The sequence below is a fragment of the Peromyscus eremicus genome, chromosome 16_21 (genome assembly GCF_949786415.1).
Source record: "Peromyscus eremicus chromosome 16_21, PerEre_H2_v1, whole genome shotgun sequence".
NCBI classification, from domain to species: Eukaryota; Metazoa; Chordata; class Mammalia; order Rodentia; family Cricetidae; genus Peromyscus; species Peromyscus eremicus.
Window position 1 is genome coordinate 6,685,224 of NC_081432.1, and position 21,654 is coordinate 6,706,877.

The 21,654-nt window shown below is 51.9% G+C and overlaps 1 protein-coding gene across 1 annotated transcript in view; it reads right to left on the reverse strand.

Moving 5' to 3' along the window:
- Positions 1-1,416: 1,416 nt before the first annotated feature.
- Positions 1,417-21,654, reverse strand: part of Btbd9 (BTB domain containing 9) — a 363,175-nt gene continuing 342,937 nt past the window's right edge. Inside the window, exons 10-11 of the mRNA XM_059281697.1 lie at positions 12,814-12,892; positions 1,417-1,627 (exon numbers count right to left, since the gene is read on the reverse strand). Of these exons, the coding sequence (XP_059137680.1) occupies positions 1,430-1,627; positions 12,814-12,892 (277 nt within the window). The 3' untranslated portion in view covers positions 1,417-1,429. The remainder of the gene's footprint in view (positions 1,628-12,813; positions 12,893-21,654) is intronic.

A 21,654-nucleotide genomic window follows, 5' to 3' on the forward strand; every position in this document is an offset into this window, starting at 1 on the left:
CTTCCAAGACACAAGCTCCACCCTCCACAGATCGGGGTACCCTGTGCACTGGCAGGGGGTCCTGCCTGCTAGAGATGCTGAGCAGGCAGTTCCCCAGGCTAACTGGCAACTGGGGGCTGGATGCTGCCAAGAGCAGCGCCCCGTACACAGTGGCTGCACCTGCCATCCATCCACGGGAGCCTCCTTACCAGAGGCAGCCACACCACACAGCAATGAAGCCAGAGGTTCAGACTGTGAACTGTCTCCCTCAGGACCGGCTCTGCCACCCCAGGCCTGAACTCACAGGAGGATGACTTCCACTGCAGCCTGAGGCCCCCACTGCCACCTCTTCAGTGTGGACAACCCATTCCAATTAAGTCAAGCTCAGAGAAAGCTGGGTGACCCATCTTTTCACTTCTGGAACAGGACAGGACCTGAAGCCCCGCCCTCCTCTGAGCATGCTCACAGGAAGTGCTAAGGTGACTTCACAGGGCCTCAGGATGCAACAGGGAGGTGCAGAGGCAGGAGATGTGCATGGAGGTGACAGAGAGAGCCGGGGGTGGGGTGGGGGGGTGGGGCTGCACTAGTCAAAGACAAACTGCCATCCCCAGGTGGATGACGCTGTAGAGACTTGCCGCAGAGTCCCAGGCCTGTGCTGACACCCCATCTGTTGGCTGAACCAGGGCCAAGGGCAGCTGAGCCATGAGGCCCAGCAGGGCCAGCCTAGGACTGCCCAGTGCCTGTCGACACAGGCTTCTGAGTGGTCCTCTAGCAGCTGGCACGCTGGCCTCCCAGACTGGAAGGCTTGTACACATCAGGAATGACGGGTTAATAAAGTGGCAATTTGATCAATTATTAACTCCAGTGTCCACAGATTGATTTGCACATTGTGCGTCTGGTTGAACGTCAAGGATTTTCCTGGTCAGGCTAAGTGCCATGAGGAGATACATCTGGGCTCATTTAGGAGGGACAGCCTCTGCTCTGCCCACGTGCAAGCACTGGAGACTGAGGAAGACCCTTGTCCCTGCAGAGGGCCAGAGAAGTTCCACAAGCCTGCAACACCATGACTACTCAGCAGATGGAGAGAAACCACACAACTACAAACCACCCAGTAACCAGGGCAACAGGTGCCGGCCGCCGAGAGGACCCTCTGGGGCTGGGCCCTTTTCTGGTCGTCAAGGCCTAGGGTTCCCTTTGTCTACAGACTCCTTCTGCACTGGTACCTTGGTAACATTAGAGGTAGGATTGATGGTGGACTTGAAGAATCAAGACCCACTTCCTCCCCCCGGAGACTGCCTGAAGAGGGAGGAGAAAGGGTGCCCTCTGTCCCCTGGGGGAACACCTGGTTGGGGTGGTCTTTGCAGCCAGGTCTGTTCCTCCCAGGAACGGGGGAGGGCACACTCCTGCTCTACCCAGGCCCACCCAAGTCACACCACGTCCTCCGCCTCCTTTATTGGTGTTGTTGGTTGGGTGAGCGCGAGTTGGGGCCCGGACTCGGGGGTAGTGAGCTGGCGCTGGGTGCTCGCAGTGCGTGGGGTTCGAGCTGCTGACTGGGGGTGCTGGGGCCCCCTGTCCCCGGCTCCTCGCTGCTCTCCTCCTTCTGGCTGCTCTGCTGCTCCGGACACTCAAAGTGGACACAGTGGAACACCTGGAACGACAAAAAAGAGACAGTGAGGAGGCGCGGCCTGGGGCCTGCAGCTCTGAGCCAGGCTGACCCTCACCCTGGATGCTGGGTAAGAACGGGAAATCTCCCAGCACCCACCTCGCTCCTTGCCTGTCTCAGATACCTGAAAGCAACAAGAAGGTTTTAGATGCATGTGGTCAATCATGATAAACACAAAAAGATGGATGATTCCAGAGTTAAGGAAGTCCAGCATGGACGCCTCAGCAGTGCCCAGGCTGGACCACTCGGCACTGGCTTTTCTGGCTTTCCTCCTCTGGCCTGTTTCTCCCTTTTGGATCATTCATTTAAAAAACAGTATTTGTGGGGGATAAGGGAGGGGATAGAGAGGGAGGGAGGGAGGGAGAGAGGGGAGAGGAGAGAGGAGCACAGTGAATTCTTTTAAATATAACTAGAATTTTTCCAGAATTATGCAAACGTGTTCAAGTTTCCTGGCTGAAACCTTTCCATAACCGCTTCCAGGTTCTGGCTGCTTCGTTCATGAGTCACTTGAATTCTCTTTTCTTAGCCAGGTGTTCTGGCCTAAACCATGGTCATAGCCTTTCAGGAGGCTGAGGCAGGAGGATCTCAGTCTTTGCTTCCTTTTAGCAGAACAAGAATTGTAACCTGACCTGACTGACCTTGTTCCTCCTCCTCCTGCCCCTCCTCCTGCTCTGCCAGCTCCCCTCAGGCAGGAAGACCTAGGTGACCTCAGGACCCCTCCCCCCGAGGACCCCTCCCCCTCAGGACCCCTCCCCCTGAGGACCCCTCCCTCTGAGGACCCCTCCCCCTGAGGACCGACACTTCCTGTTGTACTCACAGACCCAGGCTCCACAGCCCCGTGCTGCTCAGCCCTTCTGCCCTGACAGGAATAACTAGATCAATAAAACCCTAAACTGAGAAATCAAGTTGCGGGGATCAGTGCGTGGCCCTGCTGTGCTGGAGGAGCTGGAAGACGCACTCTGTGGGAGCATGTGCGCACCAGGCGCCTGGCCCCCGACCCCTCGCTGACCCCATCACCGACACCGACCACGTCTCCCTGCATTCTCTCACCTGCTCGCCACTGTGCCCCGCTGTGCAGCTGTCAGGTCACATGCAAACGGTGCTGTTTCCTGGGACTACTCATCCACAAAGGCCACACCTACTTCTCTCCCTGGCCCACACAAGCCAGGGGAGGCTCCTTGAGCTAAAGACCCAGGCTGGGGAGACCTTAAAGACGCAGACTGAACTTTCCTACCTGAGTCCCGGTGGTCCTGGGAGTGCAAGGTAACATCACCACCAGACATGAAGAACTGGGGCTTCTGAGAGCCCTGACTCCCAGCTGATCCCTGCAAACCCTGAGCCACACAGGAGAAAGCTTCCTTGGTCAGGGTGACATACGGATTCCATTCATTTACTAAGACACAGCCTCCGGACAGAAACCCCTCAGATGCTGGGGGTGGGCAATGAGCTGGCTAAGAGTGAGGGATGGAGATCATGAGGGAACGAGAATGTGACATACGCCTCAGCGTGACAGAGGGAAGGGTGATGTGTGTACCTGAGGTCAGGTTCTCTCAGAGGGGCCAGGGCATGCTGGGACAAGCGAGGAGCCCTGGGCACACAAGGCCCAGCAACCCAGGAGGTCAGCTACTGCAGAAGGACCTGAGGCGCAAGTCAGGAAGGACAAGGTGGCCTTGCAGGACAGGGCTGGGGAGGCCATGCTGTTGCTTAGCTCTGGGAATGAAGAGAAGACAGTGTCTGTGAAGGGGCTCCGGTCTGAGGCGCGGGAACTGCCTGACAAGATGGACGGCAATGCCTGACCTGGAGCTGCAGCCAGAGACTTCTAGACAGAGCAGACTCCTGCAAACCCAACTTCTACAGAGAGATCCGAGAGGAAGCACAAGTGTGCCATGACAAATTCAAATGCCCTGCTGACGACAGACTTCAAGTTCCCTGAGGGAAAGCAGCGTTTACCATCAGTAGGAAGGGATCGTTTTTAAAGAAAGCTGAAAGGAAGAAAGGAAGGAGCCTGCAGCACGCGACGATGACTTGGTAGAGGAGAGCGAGGGTCCTGCACTCTCGGACAGGCTGTGGGACTTGAGAGACTCCAGACAGCCCTCCCCTGTCCCTCCCCACAGATCCCCATAGATGCTCACGGGTCCTTTTAATTACAACTCTGAGCAGTGTGGTCCTGCCTAAGGGGCAGCGCACAGTGCTGGGGCGTCTTCACTCAGCATGGAAAGGAGGGGAAGCTGCCTTGCCTCCGGGGATGCCCTACCACATGCAGGTTCTGCCCTGAGGCAGTGTGGGCATCCACATGTGTCAGGAGCACATGATGCCTGGAGTAGACCTTAGGGAGCACTCCAGAAAACTCTTCCCTATAATACAGAGAAGACGGCATATACCAGGCCCCGAAGAGCTGGGAGACAGGCAGAGGGGACTCTGGAGGACATCTGGGTCCAGTGTGGCCCTAGAACCTCACTGTGGAGTGGCCTTCCACCCACCCTTCTCACCTCAGTGGGAACACTGTGCCTGGCTCCATCATCTCGGCGACGTTCCCAGCCCAGGGCAAGTCCTATGCACCGTTCCTGCACTACCCAGCATGCTTCTAACACCATGTAGATGCATATTCTACCTGCAGCTCTCCAGCATCACCACACACAGGGCAGGGCACCTTCTTCCAATCTGCACGTGGACCTCTGGAAGGGTGTGCACTTGAAGGCCTTTCTTCTCAAATGGAGGTGAAACCCCACACTTGAGGGCAGTCATGCTGGGCCTGAGGCTGCCTGTAGTCAGGCCCTCCCCACAGAGACCTCAGGGAAGGTGGCCTTCTGGGTCTGTAGTTTCTGTGTGGAAACTGGTGGAGGAGGCTAATGGCGGGAGCAAGCGGGCCTCACCGAGGGCCTAGGAAGTGTGCCCTGGCTAGCCCCACCATGCTCCTGCACCTGCTTCCTCCCGCCCTTCCCACCGCGCACTTGCGGGCCTCACGTGAGATGAAATGGCCAAGTGCAGGCTTTCTCTTTGCTAGGGGCTGGTGTGATTCAATTTCTTTCCTCTGAACCTTCCCCAGACTGCAATAGTCCTCGGAAAGGATGTGACCAAAAGTGAATGAGGCATACCGGGCAGAGCCACACTTCTGATTTATGCAAAGCCATTACCATGGTCTCCGCATCATTTTCCCTTCAACTTTTTGGCAATCGTGTATCCCATTAGCCTGTTTGATTGCTGCTGTTCGTGAAGGGGCACCTTCGCTGGACCATCTTCAGCAGCCTACCAGCTCTCCCCCGAGAGGAGCGGCCAATTTGCAGTGTAGTCATGTGTACGCAGCAGACCCAGCCTTCCTCACACCCGGGTGTCCTTTCTAGTGGTGGCTGTTTATCATCACTTTGCCAGGCCTCTGTGGGAGCTGTACTGGACGTGTCTGAAGTGGTCTGGCATACTCCTTTCCGTGAGTCTGTGCAGCATGTGTACCATCCTGACCCGCTTTGGGAAGCATGCTGATTCCTCCCTCCTTCAGAGCTATGATTCCCAAGCACCTCATGCTGACTTTTTCAACGTTTTTACAGGAGGGGGAAGGGAAGAGGACAGGAAATGGGGGAGGAATAGTGGGGAGGGCCTACTAGCCCATGAGTCCACTATGAACTATAGTAGACATTGGAGAAAAGGAATAAATACTGATCAATGACTCACCTTGCTTCTGCGGCTTCTGGGTAATTTGCACAGACCACTTTCCTGTCCAGCAGTACAAACAGGGTTTCTGACCCACCCTTCTGACTTGCATTTCCAAGGTGATGTATCTTTCCAAGATAGTTAGCTTCCTCTCACTGGCTGCCCATAAGGAAGATGAAGGCCTGAAACTGTTCCCCTCCATCCCAGTATTACACCCATCACCACCCCAGATGTGAGCAGCCCAGTTATGGCAGCCAGTGAACTCTTCTGCTCACCTCAGAGCTGATGTGAGAAGTCCAAATACAGACCACAAACAGCTTGTCTTTTTGTTCCTCCTAAACAGAAGACCAGGTGGGTAGGGGGACACACACCTGTCACCCAGCACTTAGGACGCTGAGGTAGAGGGATTGTGAGCTAGAGGCTAGTTTATGCTACGTTGTAAAAACCTGTCTCAAAAAACCAAATCGACCAACCAAACAGCAGTCCAAAACAAACATGAGTAGGAAGACCTTCCCACAAAGCTCTCTGTCATGCCTGTGGTTTTACACGCACCCAAATTACCAGCAGCTCTCTTAGTCACTGTCCTGTTGCTGTGGAGAGCCACCGTGACCACGGCAACTCTTATAAAGGGAGACATTTCGCTGAGGACTTGCTTACAGTTTCAGACGCTTATCATCATGGAGACACGGTGCTGGAGCGGGAGTTGAGAGCTCTGTCCCGATCCACAGGCAGAGGGAGTCAGACTGAGCCTGGCATGGGCTTTGGAAACCTGAAATTCCATCCTCAGTGACACACTTCCTCCAACAAGGCCACACGTCCTAATCTTTCTAATCTTTACAAATAGTGACTTAGCATTCAAACATGTGAGCCTATGGGGGCCATTCTTACTCAAATCACCAAATGCTATTTTCAAATAAGGGACCACTTTTAATAGGGAGACATGATATCTCAGGGAGAGAAGGGTTGAGATAGGGTTTCATGAAGCCCAGGATGGCCTCAAATTCATTATGCAGCTGAGGCTGGCCTTGAACTCCTGATCTTTCTGCCTCTACCTTCTACCCAAGTGCTGGGATTAAAGGCATGCACCTCAGTATTATAAAGGTAAGTGCTATTTCCCTGAGTATTTATACCTAGGTATGGGGTTGAGATTCTGGTGACTGCTTATTACACATGGCACTACTTTATAGTATCACTGCCTCATAGCTACAGATAGCTACAACTGTTTGGAAAGTTCTGGAAAAAAGAACGTCCCCTAGGTAGCCCTGGAATTCCCTACTTCTGTGATTTTTTTTTGGTTCTTTAACGTGTGTGCATGTCTGAGTCTTTACTGCTAATCTGGCTGGATGCTGAACCAGTCACCTAGGAGTCTGGTAAGGCACATACAGCGTTGGTGTGCCTGTGAAGGGCACTGGCAGACACGACTAACTGAGGAGCAATGGCGAACCCTGATTGTGAGCAGTACCACCCTGCCACCATGTATGAGCGCACGTGGCCAAGTGACCATGGCTGAACCCTGTTTCTTCTGGGAGCAGTTTTCCTTAGACACCTGGCTAGAGAACACAAAAAGCCTGACTAATTCAAGTAGTTAGAAGGGTCTCTTCTTGATACTAGTTTGGAAGGGATGTTTTCAAGTTAGTTTAAAATCAAAACCAAACCTACAGACCAAGAGTGGGGAGCATCCTTGTCCCCAGTCCTGGTAGATATGGCCGAACCAGGGCTCACTCCTACAAAGGAGAAAGGTGAAGTGACTTGGGTCAGAGAGGTGGGAGGTGAAGGTGGCAGTGTGGCCTGTCTGTCCCCATGTTCAGTCCCCACCTCCCTGCCACACATCAGCTCTTCTCAGACTGCCCTCCAGGCCTCCCTACCCTTTCCAGAGGGTACCTGACCCTGACGCCACACCCCTGTGTACTGCTCACGTCTGTTTCCCCCTGAACCTCACACTTTACGGTTCCTCTCCACCCTCTGTCCCCTGAACTTTCTCACAGCACCACAGCCCTCCCTCCTCCCAGGACAGGGGACACAGGCTCGGTGAGGCTCCAGCCCTCCCTCCTCCCTGCTCCTAATCTTGTCAATGGTAATTCTTGAGAGAGGGCTCCCTGGACTCCTAGACCGACCATCTAGCCCAGCCAGCCTGGAAGGACTGCTGTATACCACGCTCTCTATCCTCAAGAGCCACAGTGCACTGGGCACTGGGTCGGATCCTAGGACTGTCCACCAAGCCCATCTGGGTCCCCAGGCCACTGCTGCCCCACACCACGGTCTCTCCGGCCAGTACCTTATCCTAGTACACAGTACCTTGTCCATGGTGCCACACAAAACCTCTGTGGGCCAGGGTCAGCTGCTGTGTACATCCTCCGGCCACTGAGACACAACACTCCAGGAGGGCCAGGCTCTCCCAGGAGCTGAGAGGCCTACAAGCTGGGCTGTCTCCGGCAGGGGTGGCTATCCTCTATCTGCTCTGAGTCTGTAGTCACCTGCTGCTGCCTGCCACTGCCCTGGGAATTCTGGGCAAAACGCTGCTCTGCGGCACCTTCGGGGCCTAGATGATGTCTCTGGGGAGAACACGGAAGGAGAGTCCTTCAGGGGTCAGGGCGCACTCCAGAGGGGGCTAGGAAATAATTAGCCCAGGCCAGCAAGGGACATTTATTTAGTTTTTCTAGAGTCTGTTTTCCTGGTTTTATTTTCCCACTAAAGCCACATGTTGCTATGGGAACGAGGTGGCCCTCGGATCCCAGAACCACTCACTGGCCTGAGGGAGCCTGTGAGTAAAGCCCCTTCAGCATGGAAGGCCGCTCAGGCAGCCATATGTAGACCCTGCCCTGCTGCTGCTGGCCTGGGAGACCCTCTTGCAGCAAGCTCAGAGCTGCTTACAGTTCCTGACACATGGCAGAGTACGGAATGATCTGGAAGGCCCTCCTCCATGTGCTCCCATGACACCCTGCTTTCTAGAGCAATCCCCGCCCTTCAATCAGCCCTGCACCCACCCACATCAGGGCCCATCTCAGCTGCCTCGTACCTCTGTTCACCATTTCAGCACGACTTAGAGATACAAGTGTCACCTAAAGGACAGGCTCTTCAAAGGGTCACTGCCAGGCAGAGAGGCTGCAGTCCCTGTACGGAAGTGCTCGACCTCAGTTTCTCCCCTAGACCTAGCATATGTGGTGCACAAAGCCAGCCTATCAGAGGGTGACGTGGGTCCCTGAGGTGTGGGCCAGGGTGGAGTAGAGTCCACTCTGGCACAGTCTCACTCTTTGTCACAATCTTCTGGGAGACACAGCAGTCCGATGTCAAGAGCCAACCTGAGCAGATGTAACACCTTCCCTGCCCCTCCGAGTAGTTTCTTATGTCGAGTTGGTTGAGAACTGTACACACCTAGCCACAGCCTGGGCGAGCGCAGGGCTCTCCTCTTGCCTGACTCAAGCCTTCTTGCCCAGGAACTCCAGATGGGCTGCGACAGCAGTTGTCCCCTTTCTTAGCAGTTGGAGCACTTGTGGAGTCTCTCTCGGTCTGAGGCACATGTCTAAAGGGTCCTACTACACGGGGTCCTGGTGTCCTTCAGCACACCCGGATGCACACCTAGCTGGATGGATGTGCTGTGTTGTCTGCTGACTCTCTGTGGGCAGTGAGCACTGGGTCCAACGGGAGGGGGAGGAGGGAGGGGAGGAGGAGGAGGATGAGGAGCACTTCCGGGAGGACAAAGAAGACTTTGGGAAACCAGAAGCATGCTCCAACAGGCTACTAAGAGCTGAAGCTCCACAGACTGGGAGGCTGCCATTGCCAGGAGCTACCTAGATCTGAGGGAAGATGGATGGGGGTTACCAAGGACACATGCTGAGCAGATGGTCACAGGAGGGCCTGGCCAGACACAGAATTCTGGGCCTGGGAGCCTCTTCCAGCCCTGCTGGTCTCTGCCCCCTGTTATTCTAAGCCAGCTGGAGGTCAAGGCCGAATCCACCACAGAGCTGCAAAGCTGTTGCCAGGCTCCAGGCTGTACAGACTACGGAGGCCTCCAAACAAGCAGCATCTCCAGCACGTTTGCATACCCACTAGGACACCTTGTCCTTGAATGGTCTTCCACTCTCAGGAGGCCCTGCAGGGGCTCCCCACACCCCCTGCTCTTCATGCCTTCTCTCAAGACCTCCCCAGCAAGGCAACAGAGTGCTCATGTTCTTCTTTATGTACACAACTGTGTATTTTGTGACCAATAAACAAACAAACAAACAAAACTTAGAAGCCAGGTTCTCTATGCAGCCTGACAACAGGAACATCAGCAGAGTCTGTGGACTAAGCACTCAGCTGAAGGGACCCAAGGGCTGTTCTAAAAGGAAGGCCACAGGAAGAACTGCATGCCCAAGATCCCCCAGATCCATATGGGAAGACTCTGGCCCCACGTCCACAGTAACAGGAGAAGGCAGGGCCTTTGAGAACCTCTAGGCTTAGATGGGATCATAGAGCAGGAGCCTGTGATTAGTGTCCTCAGAGGAAGGGAGAGGGAAACAGACCTCACTAACTCTCTTTCCAGGTATGTTTTCCAAGAAAGGCCATGCAAAGGTAGAAGGGTGAGCCGCGCCTCCACCAGCCAGACTGTGCACCCTGGCCTGGAAGGCCACCCTCCTGAGTCGTGAGAAACAATTATCATGTTAGCCATACAGTAGACAGGGCTCTGCCCCAGTGATGCAGGCTAGGCTGCTGGAGTCACCTGGCAGCTGAGCAGGGGCGGGCTGAGGAAAGCCGGCCTCTCCTCCAGCTATCATGATAGCATGTGACTGGCTCTTTCCTGGACGTTTATCCCCAGCCTTGTCAGCTCTACATTCCTGCCTGGGCCACATCGGCTCCTTTAGAGCTGTCCCCAGGTGTCCCACCCAACCAGCCCCGAGTCACCCTCCTCTCTGTCCTGACGGGCGACAGGCATATCCTTTTTCCAGAGGATATAAAAAACCAACGGGGACAGCAAGGTCTGCCGCCTCCTCCCCACCCGGGAGATGCAGCCTGCTTGCTCCTTCAGCGCCCTCAGAGAATGAGTTTATGGATTCTATCCTGAAGTCCTGTTCATCATGTATTTTATGATTTAAGATGTTTTCCAATTGACAACACTATGTTGAAGCTTTATTTTCCCAATCAATAACTGACTCTGGAAGGCAGCTAGGGAAGTTGCTCATCAGTCAAATGAGACAGATGACCATGTCAGGCTGCCCTCCAGCTAGGCCCACCAACACCCTGTCCAGGCCCCACCAGGTGCCTGCAGAGACCTGGAGGAAACACCCTTAAGAGAGACCCTGCACCCTATTTTACAGCGTTGGGACAGGAAGTGATGCTTCAGGAAGAACTGTTGCTTTGAAATTTGATGCCCAAGGTTCTTTGTCGCTTGCTTTGGTAAGAGTGGTGATGGTGCAGAGCGTGGGCCTGGAGAGCCCTGACCAGTCTCCATCTTCCTGACCTGAGAAGCCTTCATTATAATGCATCATTGTGGAGTTCCATCTAGGCATTTCAGCAGACTAGACTTCCTGTGGGGACAGGGGCTCACTGCATTAGAAAGACTTCCAATAGTAAATAGTTTAGTTTTGTTATTTGTATAGAGAAAGTTATGTTGTTGTTTTTTTTTTTAATTTAGGAGTAATACACATATAAAGTATAAATGGTAAGAAATATTAGAACACCCTGGCAATGGGACAAGGGCCTATCCTGGGTACATGAACTGGCTTTTTAGAGCCCATTCCCTATGGTGGGATACCTCATTCTGCCGTGATGCAGGGGGAAGGGCTTAGTCCTGCCCCAACTTGGTTTGCTAGCCAGTATTAACTACCCAAGGGAGGCCTTACCCTCTATGAGGAATGAATGGGGGGGAGGTGGGGGGAACAGGAGAAGGGGAGGGAGGGGGAACAGTGGTTGGTATGTAAAATGAAAAAACATTAGAATTCAGGCCTGCAGAGATGGATCAGTGGTTGAGATCAGTGGTTGAGATCAGTGGTTGAGATCAGTGGTTGAGCGCGTCCTGCTCTTGCAGAGGAACCAGGAGCAGTTCTCAGCAAATCAGGCACAGCTCACAACTGCTTGTAAATCCAGTGAAGGGGACCTGAAGCCGAAGGTACCCACATGCATACTCATACACTTAATTAAAAATAAGATAAATTTTAAAAAGAACAATTGGAACTTATTGGTCAAATTTAAAAACTATTCATTTGAAAGCAAATTAAATGCAAATTCAAATTCGTTTTTGAAATAACACAAAAAGTAAAGTGGCCTCTGACTGCTATCCACTTATCTATTTATTCTGGTTTTAAGGGTAGTCCTGCTATTACAAGCCTGGCTTCCTGGTGCTGTGCCCCCAGCCTAGCCTCGAGCTCAGAGCTGCCCTCCTGTCCTGCCCTCCTGCATGTCAGGTTTCACACCTGCTTACGACCCAGAGTTCAGACATCTGTAAAAGTATCAGTTGATTTACTATTGTGAAATCTTCAAGTAAATTTTGAAGAAGTAGGAGAAAACATTTGGGGTTCTATTTACAAGCTGTTCTCTGTAGGAAACACATGTGGGTGTGGATCATTATTATCCTAAATAAATAAAAAGGCAAAATGGATCTAAATTACAACACTATTTCCACTTTTAAAACTGTTCTTGAAGCACTAGACATACCGGGATATTTTCTGGGAGAAAGGTTACCACGAAAACAAGTGGCACATCTGGCTAGCTCTACAGTGTGTGGGTCAGGTGCAAAGTGACAATGTAGAGCCCTGTGTTTGAGAAGCGGAGGAATACCCTCTCCTCAGCATGTCTCTGGTTCTGTGTTCAGTTTGCTATCTCATGTGTTTCTCCTTCTCACGTGGGGACACCCTGTGGTTAGTGCAGCCCTTGCATTCCCTAGGACGCTATCCTAGAACTTGCTCTCAGACTCACATGAGACCCATCTTGAGAAGAGAGGGCAGGAGGCCAGCATGTAAGATCCGCTGGTGTGGGCTCCAGTGCCGACAGGCTTCCTTCTTTTATATAACCCAACGTGAAAACACCAAATGCTTCCAGAAAGAGCCTAGAGCACACTAGCTGCACGCCAAGCACAGAGGCCCCATGACTGCTCCGGTGGCACCCCCATGAACCAATCCTGGGAAGAAGCAAAAGAGACCACGACTGTCCACCTGCAGCCATTACGTTCAGGCTTCTGAGTGTCCATCTGACTGTCCCTGTGTCTAGTGTGGACAGTGCCAGTGCACAGAGCCCACAGCACAGCCGTCTACCAGATGCTGCACCTCTGGGCACTGTTATCCCAGGAGAGAAGGGCGCCTGACTCCTCAGGGTCTCTTGTGCTATTCCCAGGCTGGTGAAGAATCCGAGCGACAGCTGTTGGCTTTCTCTTGCCAGTGAACAGAACCCTGACAACGGCATCCCCTCTGGATAAGGGTGGGGACTTCCTTTATACTGACCTGCGGTAACAACAGGCCATCACCAGGCAGGGCAGCCAGCTCCACTGAACCGGGATGTGGTGGTTACCTGGTTATCTCGAAATACCACTACACTACTCAGGAGGGAGTCCTTACCTCATTTGCTGTGTTGTGTGTTCCGACGATTCGGATGAAGGAGGCAGGCTGTCTTTCAAAAGTGACTGATTGCCAGGACCTGAGAGGAAACACAACAATTCTCCAGGTTAGCTGGTGCAGTTGGCCTGGCTGACAGCTTGGCAATGGGTCATGTCAGCTCCTGTGCCAGGGGATCCAGTCTTCAGGGAGGTGGGGGTGGGGGGAGGGCAGGGCTTCCCTCATGATGTCATTGAAGGACGCAGGAAATGCACTGTCCCATCTGGGAGTCTGCTCTCTCACCAAGGCAGGCACCACTACTGTATGGACTGTGACTTAGGTTCTTAGAAAGCCATCAAGAAACAAAGCAAGACTGTGGACCATGCTTGCCTGTCGACAAGAGCATGGCCGAATACAAACGTAATCAAGGTGGCAGAGTCTATAAAGCAAGTGTCCTCACCTACAGCGTGGCCTGGGCAGGCCTGCCTCACTGGGCTGCTGACAGAATTCGCAGGGAATTCAACACATAAGCCAAACCTGAGTCAGGGGTGGGGACTGTACCGGAAGCTGCTGGGGGGAGAATTTTGAAACAGGGTAGGGGTGGGTGGCTGGAACAGTGAGGCAGGTTCTACACTTGAGCTTGGAGCTGTAGGAGTCATTTGGATGCCATAGCTGCCCCTAGGCAGGCCAGTGCATGGTAGGCCTCTGACCTTTCCTGCTTCCAAACGGCCCCACAGGACTGGCCCATGCCTAGTGGCCTCCAAATCAATCTCAGTATTTTACTTTTTCTCTCCCGCCCTCCTTCCCTTCCTCCCCCACGTATGTACAGTGTGCATGCATCCACGAGTGTACATGGAGAGGCCAGGGGTCAGGGCCAGGGGTCTCCCTCTACTGCTTTCCACCTTATTGTTGCGACAAGACCTCTCACTGAACCCAGAAACAAGATCTCTCTCACTGAACCCAGAAACAAGATCTCTCTCACTGAACCCAGAGACAAGATCTCTCTCACTGAACCCAGAGACAAGATCTCTCACTGAACCAACCCAGAGACAAGATCTCTCACTGACCTTGAGCTTGCCTTTTTTCAGCTAGACTGGCTAGCTGGCAAGCTCTGGAAATCCACGTGCCTCCCCGCACCTCCTGCAACAGCGCTGGAGTTGGAAGCATGACTGCCATGTCTGGCCTTTAAGTGGGTGCTGGGATCCAAACTCAGCTCCAGCTTACAGAGCAAGCACACTTCCCACTGAGACAGTGCCTCAGCTGCAGCCCTGACATTTTGAAGACAATTCTTCCTCCTCTGTCTGGCCTGAGCTAGCTCACCTAGAGGCCAACATGCATGCAAGAGGAGCCCTGCTCTTGGCCTGGCCTTCCTCAGCTCACGAGCATGCACGTCTTCTTTAATGCATGTGAGCAGCTCACAGTGGCTGCCATTCCTGCTCCCGCACTGTAGAAATGCCAGCTGCCGGGAAGCTGTTTCCTGTAATTGTCTAATTACCAAGTAATGCTAGCAAAGGAAATATATGTATCTGCAGTTTGTTTTTCCCATTTGGTTTCAGGTGTTCCATCTTCCTTCTCCCTCTGCACCTCCCACCGAGACTGACTCACCACTGCCTGGACCCCAGTCCTCTTAAGGTCATTAAAAAGTCATTACCATCCTGTGCGCAAAGGCTCGCCTCTGGAAGCAGGTTTTTGAAAACAGAGTAAGAAAAATCACTCTCTGTAAAAACACTGTTACTCACGCCTAATGACAACTCCCCTGCCCTGCCCCCATGCATGCCTCTCTGCCCTGCTTCCTAGTGGGGACTTCTGCTTTCCTAGACCCTTAGCTCTTGGGGTGCCTACCAGACTGGAGGCAGTCTGTGGGCAGGGGAGGTCTGCAAGGCTGTGAGGGGTTCCACAAGCTGGCTGGAGAAGCAGGGTTGTGCGAGGTACCAGAACCCCGTCTTCATCCCTAAAGGAGGTTTGGGTACATGCTCCAGCTGGCCAGGAATGGGGACCCACAAGAGCCTGTAACCATCATTGGGTTTGCAACCGAGGACAGGATGGGTGGGAGGGAGGGAGGGAGGGAGGGAGAGGAGGGGACTTAGCCTGCACCTGCCACTGTTCCAGAGACTGGACTTAAGGTAAGACTACATGTGAGACCTCTCAGGCCTCCCGAGCACAAGGCTCCAAGCTAGTGAGCAGGCCAGCATCGGGCCTGAGGCTTGCCTCTGCCACAGTTCGTAAGTGGGTATGCCCAGGAAGTGTTCTTGGCACACAGGTCTTGTTCCTTGCAGGTTCCTGTGGCCTTTCTCTTCTACTTTTGCCTGGCCTGGGGCTCAGGGCAGAGCAGCAGCTGAGCAGGAGGGAGCCTGAGTTTGTGGAGTAATAAGATCAGGTCTCAATTTAATACCAATCCTCCATTACATTGCATTAGTATCTAATCACATTAGAGTTCATTTTCACTAACACAGCCTGAGAGTTGAATATATGATCTCATTTCCAGCAGAACTAGATACCAATCCAAAGAGCAAAGTGGAAGGAAGCTGCCTGGACTCAGGGATGAGCACCCCTCCTCCACCCCTCCCCACTTTCCAGAGTGTGTTTCCTAGACTTTGTCAAAACATCTTCAAATGATGCCCCTCCGTGAGGAAATGGAGGGCTTTGGAATGTCATTCGAGCCCTGTTTATAACTGCTGTGTGACCTCAGAGAATGCTTGGAATAAACTCTCACAGAACCAAGAAAACCAGCACCATGATGCCGTATCATCCAAAGCTGTGGCCATTCTTGTGAGCTTTAGAAATGGCTGCTTAATGGTCACCTTGCCAAGCACTGTCTCTTCCTGAGTACTGAACAGCACATCTCAGGAAGGCTCAAGGGTGGCTCTAGGGTAGCAGCCCACCTAACCAGGGCCAGGCTGATGGGCAGCAATTCCTTCCAAGATTAAACCTTCACCTTGGAGGAAAGCTCTAAGTTCTATGGGAGGTGAGACAGTCCATGCTCAGGGAAGCTCAGGAAGTGAACAACTCAAAGGCTTCAGGAAGTCCCTGAAACTGACCAGATTCAAAAGGCCCCTCCCTCCCCAAGTATATAAAATCAGTAAGGACTGCTCAGAGACATTCTCAGACTAGAAGACTCAGTTGCCTGGAAGAGGCTTAGACCAGCTCACTGTCTGGAAAGGGCACTCTCCAGCCTGTTGATCTCCTGGGGGCTGTGCATTATGCTCCAGGTTCCCTTTTATAAGCTGTCACTCACTCTGGGGTAGGCTTTAGTGATGCAGCTGTCTCTGAGTCATTTCTGCTCCTGTAAGTAACCCCAATAAAACTCACTGGTTCACCAGGTTGGACTTTGGTGGTGTCTTAACTTTGGTCTGTCACTGGTTCCCCATCTAGGGTGAGGAGATGTTTGCTCATGTCTCCCTAGGAATAGTACATTATATAGGCTTGGATGAAGGATCTGAACAGGAGCAAAAGGCCAAAAAACAGATGTGGTCTTCATTTTGAGATTTACTACACAACACAAACCCCACCTACACCTGCAGCTCCAACATGTACTCTGGCTCCATAAAGACACGTCACACTTTTCCCAGCTGCCTGTGGAATCCTCCTTGAGGACACAGCCAGAATGAGGCGTCAGTGATGTCCACTGGGGGTTGCATGGACTTCCTATGTGTTCAGGGAAAGTATGGGATGACTGCCATGCTGTTGATCAAGATTCTCTACTGCGGCAGTGAGATGGATCAGTGGTAACAGTGCTTGCTGCTAAGCCTGCAGCTCACAAAGGGGAGAAACAACTCCTACAAGTTATCCTCTGACCTCTACATGCACACTGCGCATGTGGACTGATATGAGCAACACATGATGTACAGTTGGTAGTGTGCATACACACCCATTAAAACCAGGCATCTGTCTCGCCTGCTGTGAGGCGCTAACAGAGGTCACGAGAGCACTCCAATGTGTCATCACAGGTGGTGTCCCCAGCACAGGGCTTGCTGGGGACACTCAGTTCCATCCTAGTCTCCTGAGGGACATATAGGAGAGACTCAATTAGGGCCTTGGAGCTAAGGCACCTAGGTTTGGATCTCAGTTTGAACCTTTTTGGTTTTGGTATTCATTTATTTACTTATGTATCTATTTATTATCGATTGACTGATTGAGGCAAGGTCTCTTTGTAGTCCTAGCTATATGAGCTGTCCTGGAACTTGTTATTTAGACCAGGCTCGCCTCAAACTTACAGAGATCCACCTGCCTCTGCCTCTCAGAGTGCTGGGATTAAAGAAGTGTGCCACCACACCCAGACCTCAGTTTGAACTTTTAATAGTGCCAAGTCCTTAGGTAAGTTGCTCAGCCTGTCTGGGCCCTCAGTCTTCTCATCTATAGAATGGGAATAATGACAGTTGTCGACAACCTGTCTGTGAGGACTTAAGCACAGCATAAGCATAGCACCCAGGACAGCGTCAGCCTTTACTAAGTGCTAAAGAAGGATGAATATGGGCCAGACAGACGCTTCCCTGTGCCTGTCTATGAGCCATCAAGTTGGGGCACCAGGGTACCCAAGGCTACTGCTACAGCAGACCAGCAGCCAGGTTTGGAGGAACTCACTATTTATGAATGCATTCTTGAGCCTGCACCTGCTGGGTGTCCAGGGATTCACACACAGACAGGCAGCCCTTATGACATTTATAACCTCACTGGAGAGATTAACCATCCTTCCATACACTGCTTAGAGAACAGTACAGACAGCACAGTGGCCCCAACACACAAGCTGGTGTTCCAAAAGTCCCCTCATAACTGGTATGAGCCTTGCAAGTGATTTTTCAATGAAACAGAGCTATAAATTTTGATGAGGTTCCCAAGCTCATCCACAAAACTCAAAATGAGGCTGAAAAATTACATATATGAAGCTTTAGAAAGGGGAAATGATGTTGCCACAGTGGTGACTAAACAAGTCAGAAAAACAAGGGATTAGAACAATCTCTGTAAAACCCCCGTTGAGGAGTGAGCATTAGGAACCGTCACACACATGTCAAGTCAGGGCTCTGATCACGGTGAGTGTCCGTCAACAGGAGTGAAAAGTGCGGGTCTCCGTCACTGCCTCATCGGGCTCCTGACATAAGCCCCCGGGAGACAGGCAGTGCTGTGCACCCAGTCCAGACCTGAGGAAGTTGAGGCAGGAGAACACAGGGAAGCTGTGACACAGCCTGGGTGGCTGCTGACGTAGGTCAACAACAGAAACAGGACCGAATGACAATTAGCTTGTCTTTTCCACCAAAGGGCACAAGAGAAACTTCCAAGTACCTTTGTGGTTAGAGCACCAGCTACTGCCTCGCTCACAAACTACTGAACTTTACTTAGATGTGCATTACTACCCCAGAGCTGGAGATCACAGTGGTCTGAGCTATGGGGCATGTGCATGTACATGTGTGCACACATACACACACACAGTGGACCACAAGGTGGCTATAGGAAAGTGATTTTCCCCTTAAGTCTCATTTACTATATGGAATGGGTGACTGCAGTAGAGTACTTACCATTATGGTTGTGTGTGTGCAACCAGAAAATCCCAGGCGTGTGGCAGGGGATCAAAGTGCAGCGGCTATCGGCTAGGATTAGCACGCCTTCTTTGTTTAGACGTGCAGTGCAGTGAGAGGATTGGCCCTTCGGCCATCAGGCAATAGCTCCCCAGTGAGCTGTGCCCAGCCATTCTAGTGGGTTCTCCCCAGCTACAGTAAAGAGGCTCCCTCCAAGGCCGGCACTAACAGGAGCTAGAGCTAAGGCCAGAAGGCGCCCTAAAAAGCCTGGTCCAGGCAAGCAGCATGTATTTTATGACATCACACACCAACTCAGACAGGCTGGATAGACAGGATATACACAGATTACACAGTGCCTAGAGGATTCTGTACTGGCAGAACAGTATTGCTACAGAAGAACCATCATGTGACAGGAAACAGTACACCCCAAACCAGCAGGGACTCACACATCAATTGTTCTCTGCTTCATTATAATGGCACCTCTACATCATTAGCCTTGTGGAACTGGCTGTTCCATCAAGCAGAAGCTGCTGTGACTCATTCTAAGACTCCATGGAAGGGAAGGAAGAAGTGAAGCGTATTCTGAGAAAAAACCTCAGCCCACTCCTCCAATACCCACCTCGTATTCACTTAACTCAACAGTCTTCCCTTTATTAAAGTCGGCCATGTGTAGAGCTACCCAAACTCCAGAGCTCTCTTGAGACTGTGACTCTGAATTCTACCATGTAGTAAAACTTCCTCTCACCTTCCTGTCTGTCTCTGAACTCTTTCTAGGTTGGTGACAAGAACTAGGACATGGTGACTAAACAACTCTGAGACCTCCTCAGCCCTCACCACTGGCAAGCTAAACACGAAGCAGGGTGAAAAGGACCAAGGAAAACATCTGGACCCTGACTTGACCCCAGGACCAGGACTTGAAATCCCACCAATCCCTGAGCTTGCCCAAGAATCAGATCACAAAGATCCACCAATAGCGAGCTTCCCTGGAAAGCTCTGCCCCCTTCCCCAAGAAACCCTACATAAGCTCTGTACCCTGTTCAGTTTGCTGCTGCTTCTCACCCTAGAGACAACCACCCTCCTGGATTCTGCCTACCCAGTAAATCTCTTGAGTGATGTTTGTCGTGCAGTGTGACATTTTTGCTAGAGAGGAGCCCAGCTGTAACCACTTTCGCAGGAGCAGAACAGAGCAGAACTGTAACGCTTTTGCTGGAGAAACCTTCCCGTAGTGGAGCAGAGCTGTTGTACTCCTGGGGACCTGAGCAAGCTGTAACACTTCTCCTGAGCCTAGCCTAGCAGAGCTGTACCAACTTTGCTGGGAAGCCCTCCCCTGTGCGAGCAGAGCTGTTACGCTTGCATTGGGGAAACCTCTCCTGGAGTAGAGCTGCACGCTGTTAGGGTTACGGTGACTGTGGAATTCCTTGGCTCCTGACTGCCAGGATACCTTTCCATCCGAACGGCAATGCTTACTCACGATCCATGAAAATGTTCATGTTTCTTAAATATTTTAAAATATTCTAGAAATACATGTGCTAAATTTGAGTCAGTGATTGTCTCAGGAGAGGGCAAAGAAGGGGACTGCTGACAGGGACAGAGGCAGTGTCAATGGTAACTGCACTATTTCATGTCTTTGATGAAAACTAGAAAGTACTTGGAAGTGCGTGTGAGAAATATTAACAATGGTCACTCCTGGGCAATGAGAGTGGAAGCCAATGTCCTATCACTTTTTACTCTGTGTATCTTAAACAGCATCTGAAACAGAGAAAGGTCTCAAAACAGTGTCTGTGTTTATACAAGAAAGAACCTGCTGGAAGGTAGAATTAACTCAGCTGCAAATATAAGACTCTTGGGATGTGGGGGGCTCTACTGAGGGGTGCTGCTGCTCCTGGACAAGACATGGAAATGATTTCCGCCCTGGCTGTCCCTGTGGTCTAACCAGAATCAAAGGCAGTGACTTCTACGGCAGACCTGTGGGGCCCTGTGGACACAGTTCAGAAGTGTTTGCTATGGTCAGACTGGCAGTTTAACACAGCACAGAGAACTAATAGCTTAATCTTTGCTTCTCCCACTAAAAGGCCACACACCACACACACACACACACACACACACACACACACACACACACACACACACACAGGTCCTAAGCCACTGGCCAGCTAGGAGGGCTGAAGGCAGAGGGCTCAGCTGAGACAGATCGGCCGACATGAGCGAAAGGAACAGAAGCATTCTCCAAACTCCGTGTCCTCCTTCCGACATGACAGAAGACGGAGATCATCCTGAATAGAGGTGGTCTAGCCTCAGGGGAACTGCAGACACAGCACAGGCTGGTTCCTTGGTGGCCAGAGGCTGCAAGTGAACAACACCCCAGTGGTGACACTCTGGTCCTCTTCATGTCCTCTGCTGTCAGTTCCCCACAATCTGGGTTTAGACATTGGCCTGAGACTGGAGGAAAGACCTGGGTCACTTCTCTAATTCTTCTTCCCCCGTGGGTACCATCCTCCAGGAGCTTGTATTCTTGTGGAGGGACTTATCTGAGTTGACCCCAGTTCAGGGGTGCTGTTCAGATGACACAGCTCAGTAGGGCCTCCCTGTGGCGGGAGCTGAGCTACCACCTAGCATATTTAATGGAGAGGGTCATGCCCAGGTCAAAGAGCATTTCAGTGAGAAGCCACCAGGAGGTGGTGACGTGCTATCCTGACTCGGTGGCAGTGACTACACAGTAGCCCCTGCCTAATGATAATGGTGTTCACAAACCCATCTATAGACAGAAGACTTCCGCTTTCTCAGCGTAAGATGTTTAAAGGTGAATAATCTATCAAACATCAGCAAAGAATAGACTCTGGCACTGAACGCAGGATGAAAGCAAACAAAGAAAATGACTCTGAGGATACAGCTACAATTTAATAGGAAGAACAAAACTTGAGGGGAAAAAGCCCCTGTTATCCTCAGAAAGAGAAAATAAAGCGTTGCTCCTCTGAAATAATAAAATTATACAAAGAGAGGGCCATTTAAAAACAAAACGAAACAAAAAAAAAATCACTTCTGTAAATTAAAACCACCCGCTGAAATAAAAAGGTTAGAAGTCTTAAGTGGAGGCAATTTCCCAGGATGACAGAGGCGGAGGAGAGGAGAGTCCCTATTGAGTCCGACACGTCTGTGAAAAGAGCAGAAACAGCCACCAGGAAACCAGAAGATATGCAGGGTCTTCCCCAAGGTGCAGAGGTCCGAGTCCCCCATAGCACACGATAAATGAGGAGCATCCGTACCAAAGCATGCTACACTCCTAGACCCTTCAGAAGTGCGAGGGCCATGTTTCCAGGGGTGGGGGTGCGGTGAGAGCGGGTCTCTATTCAACTGG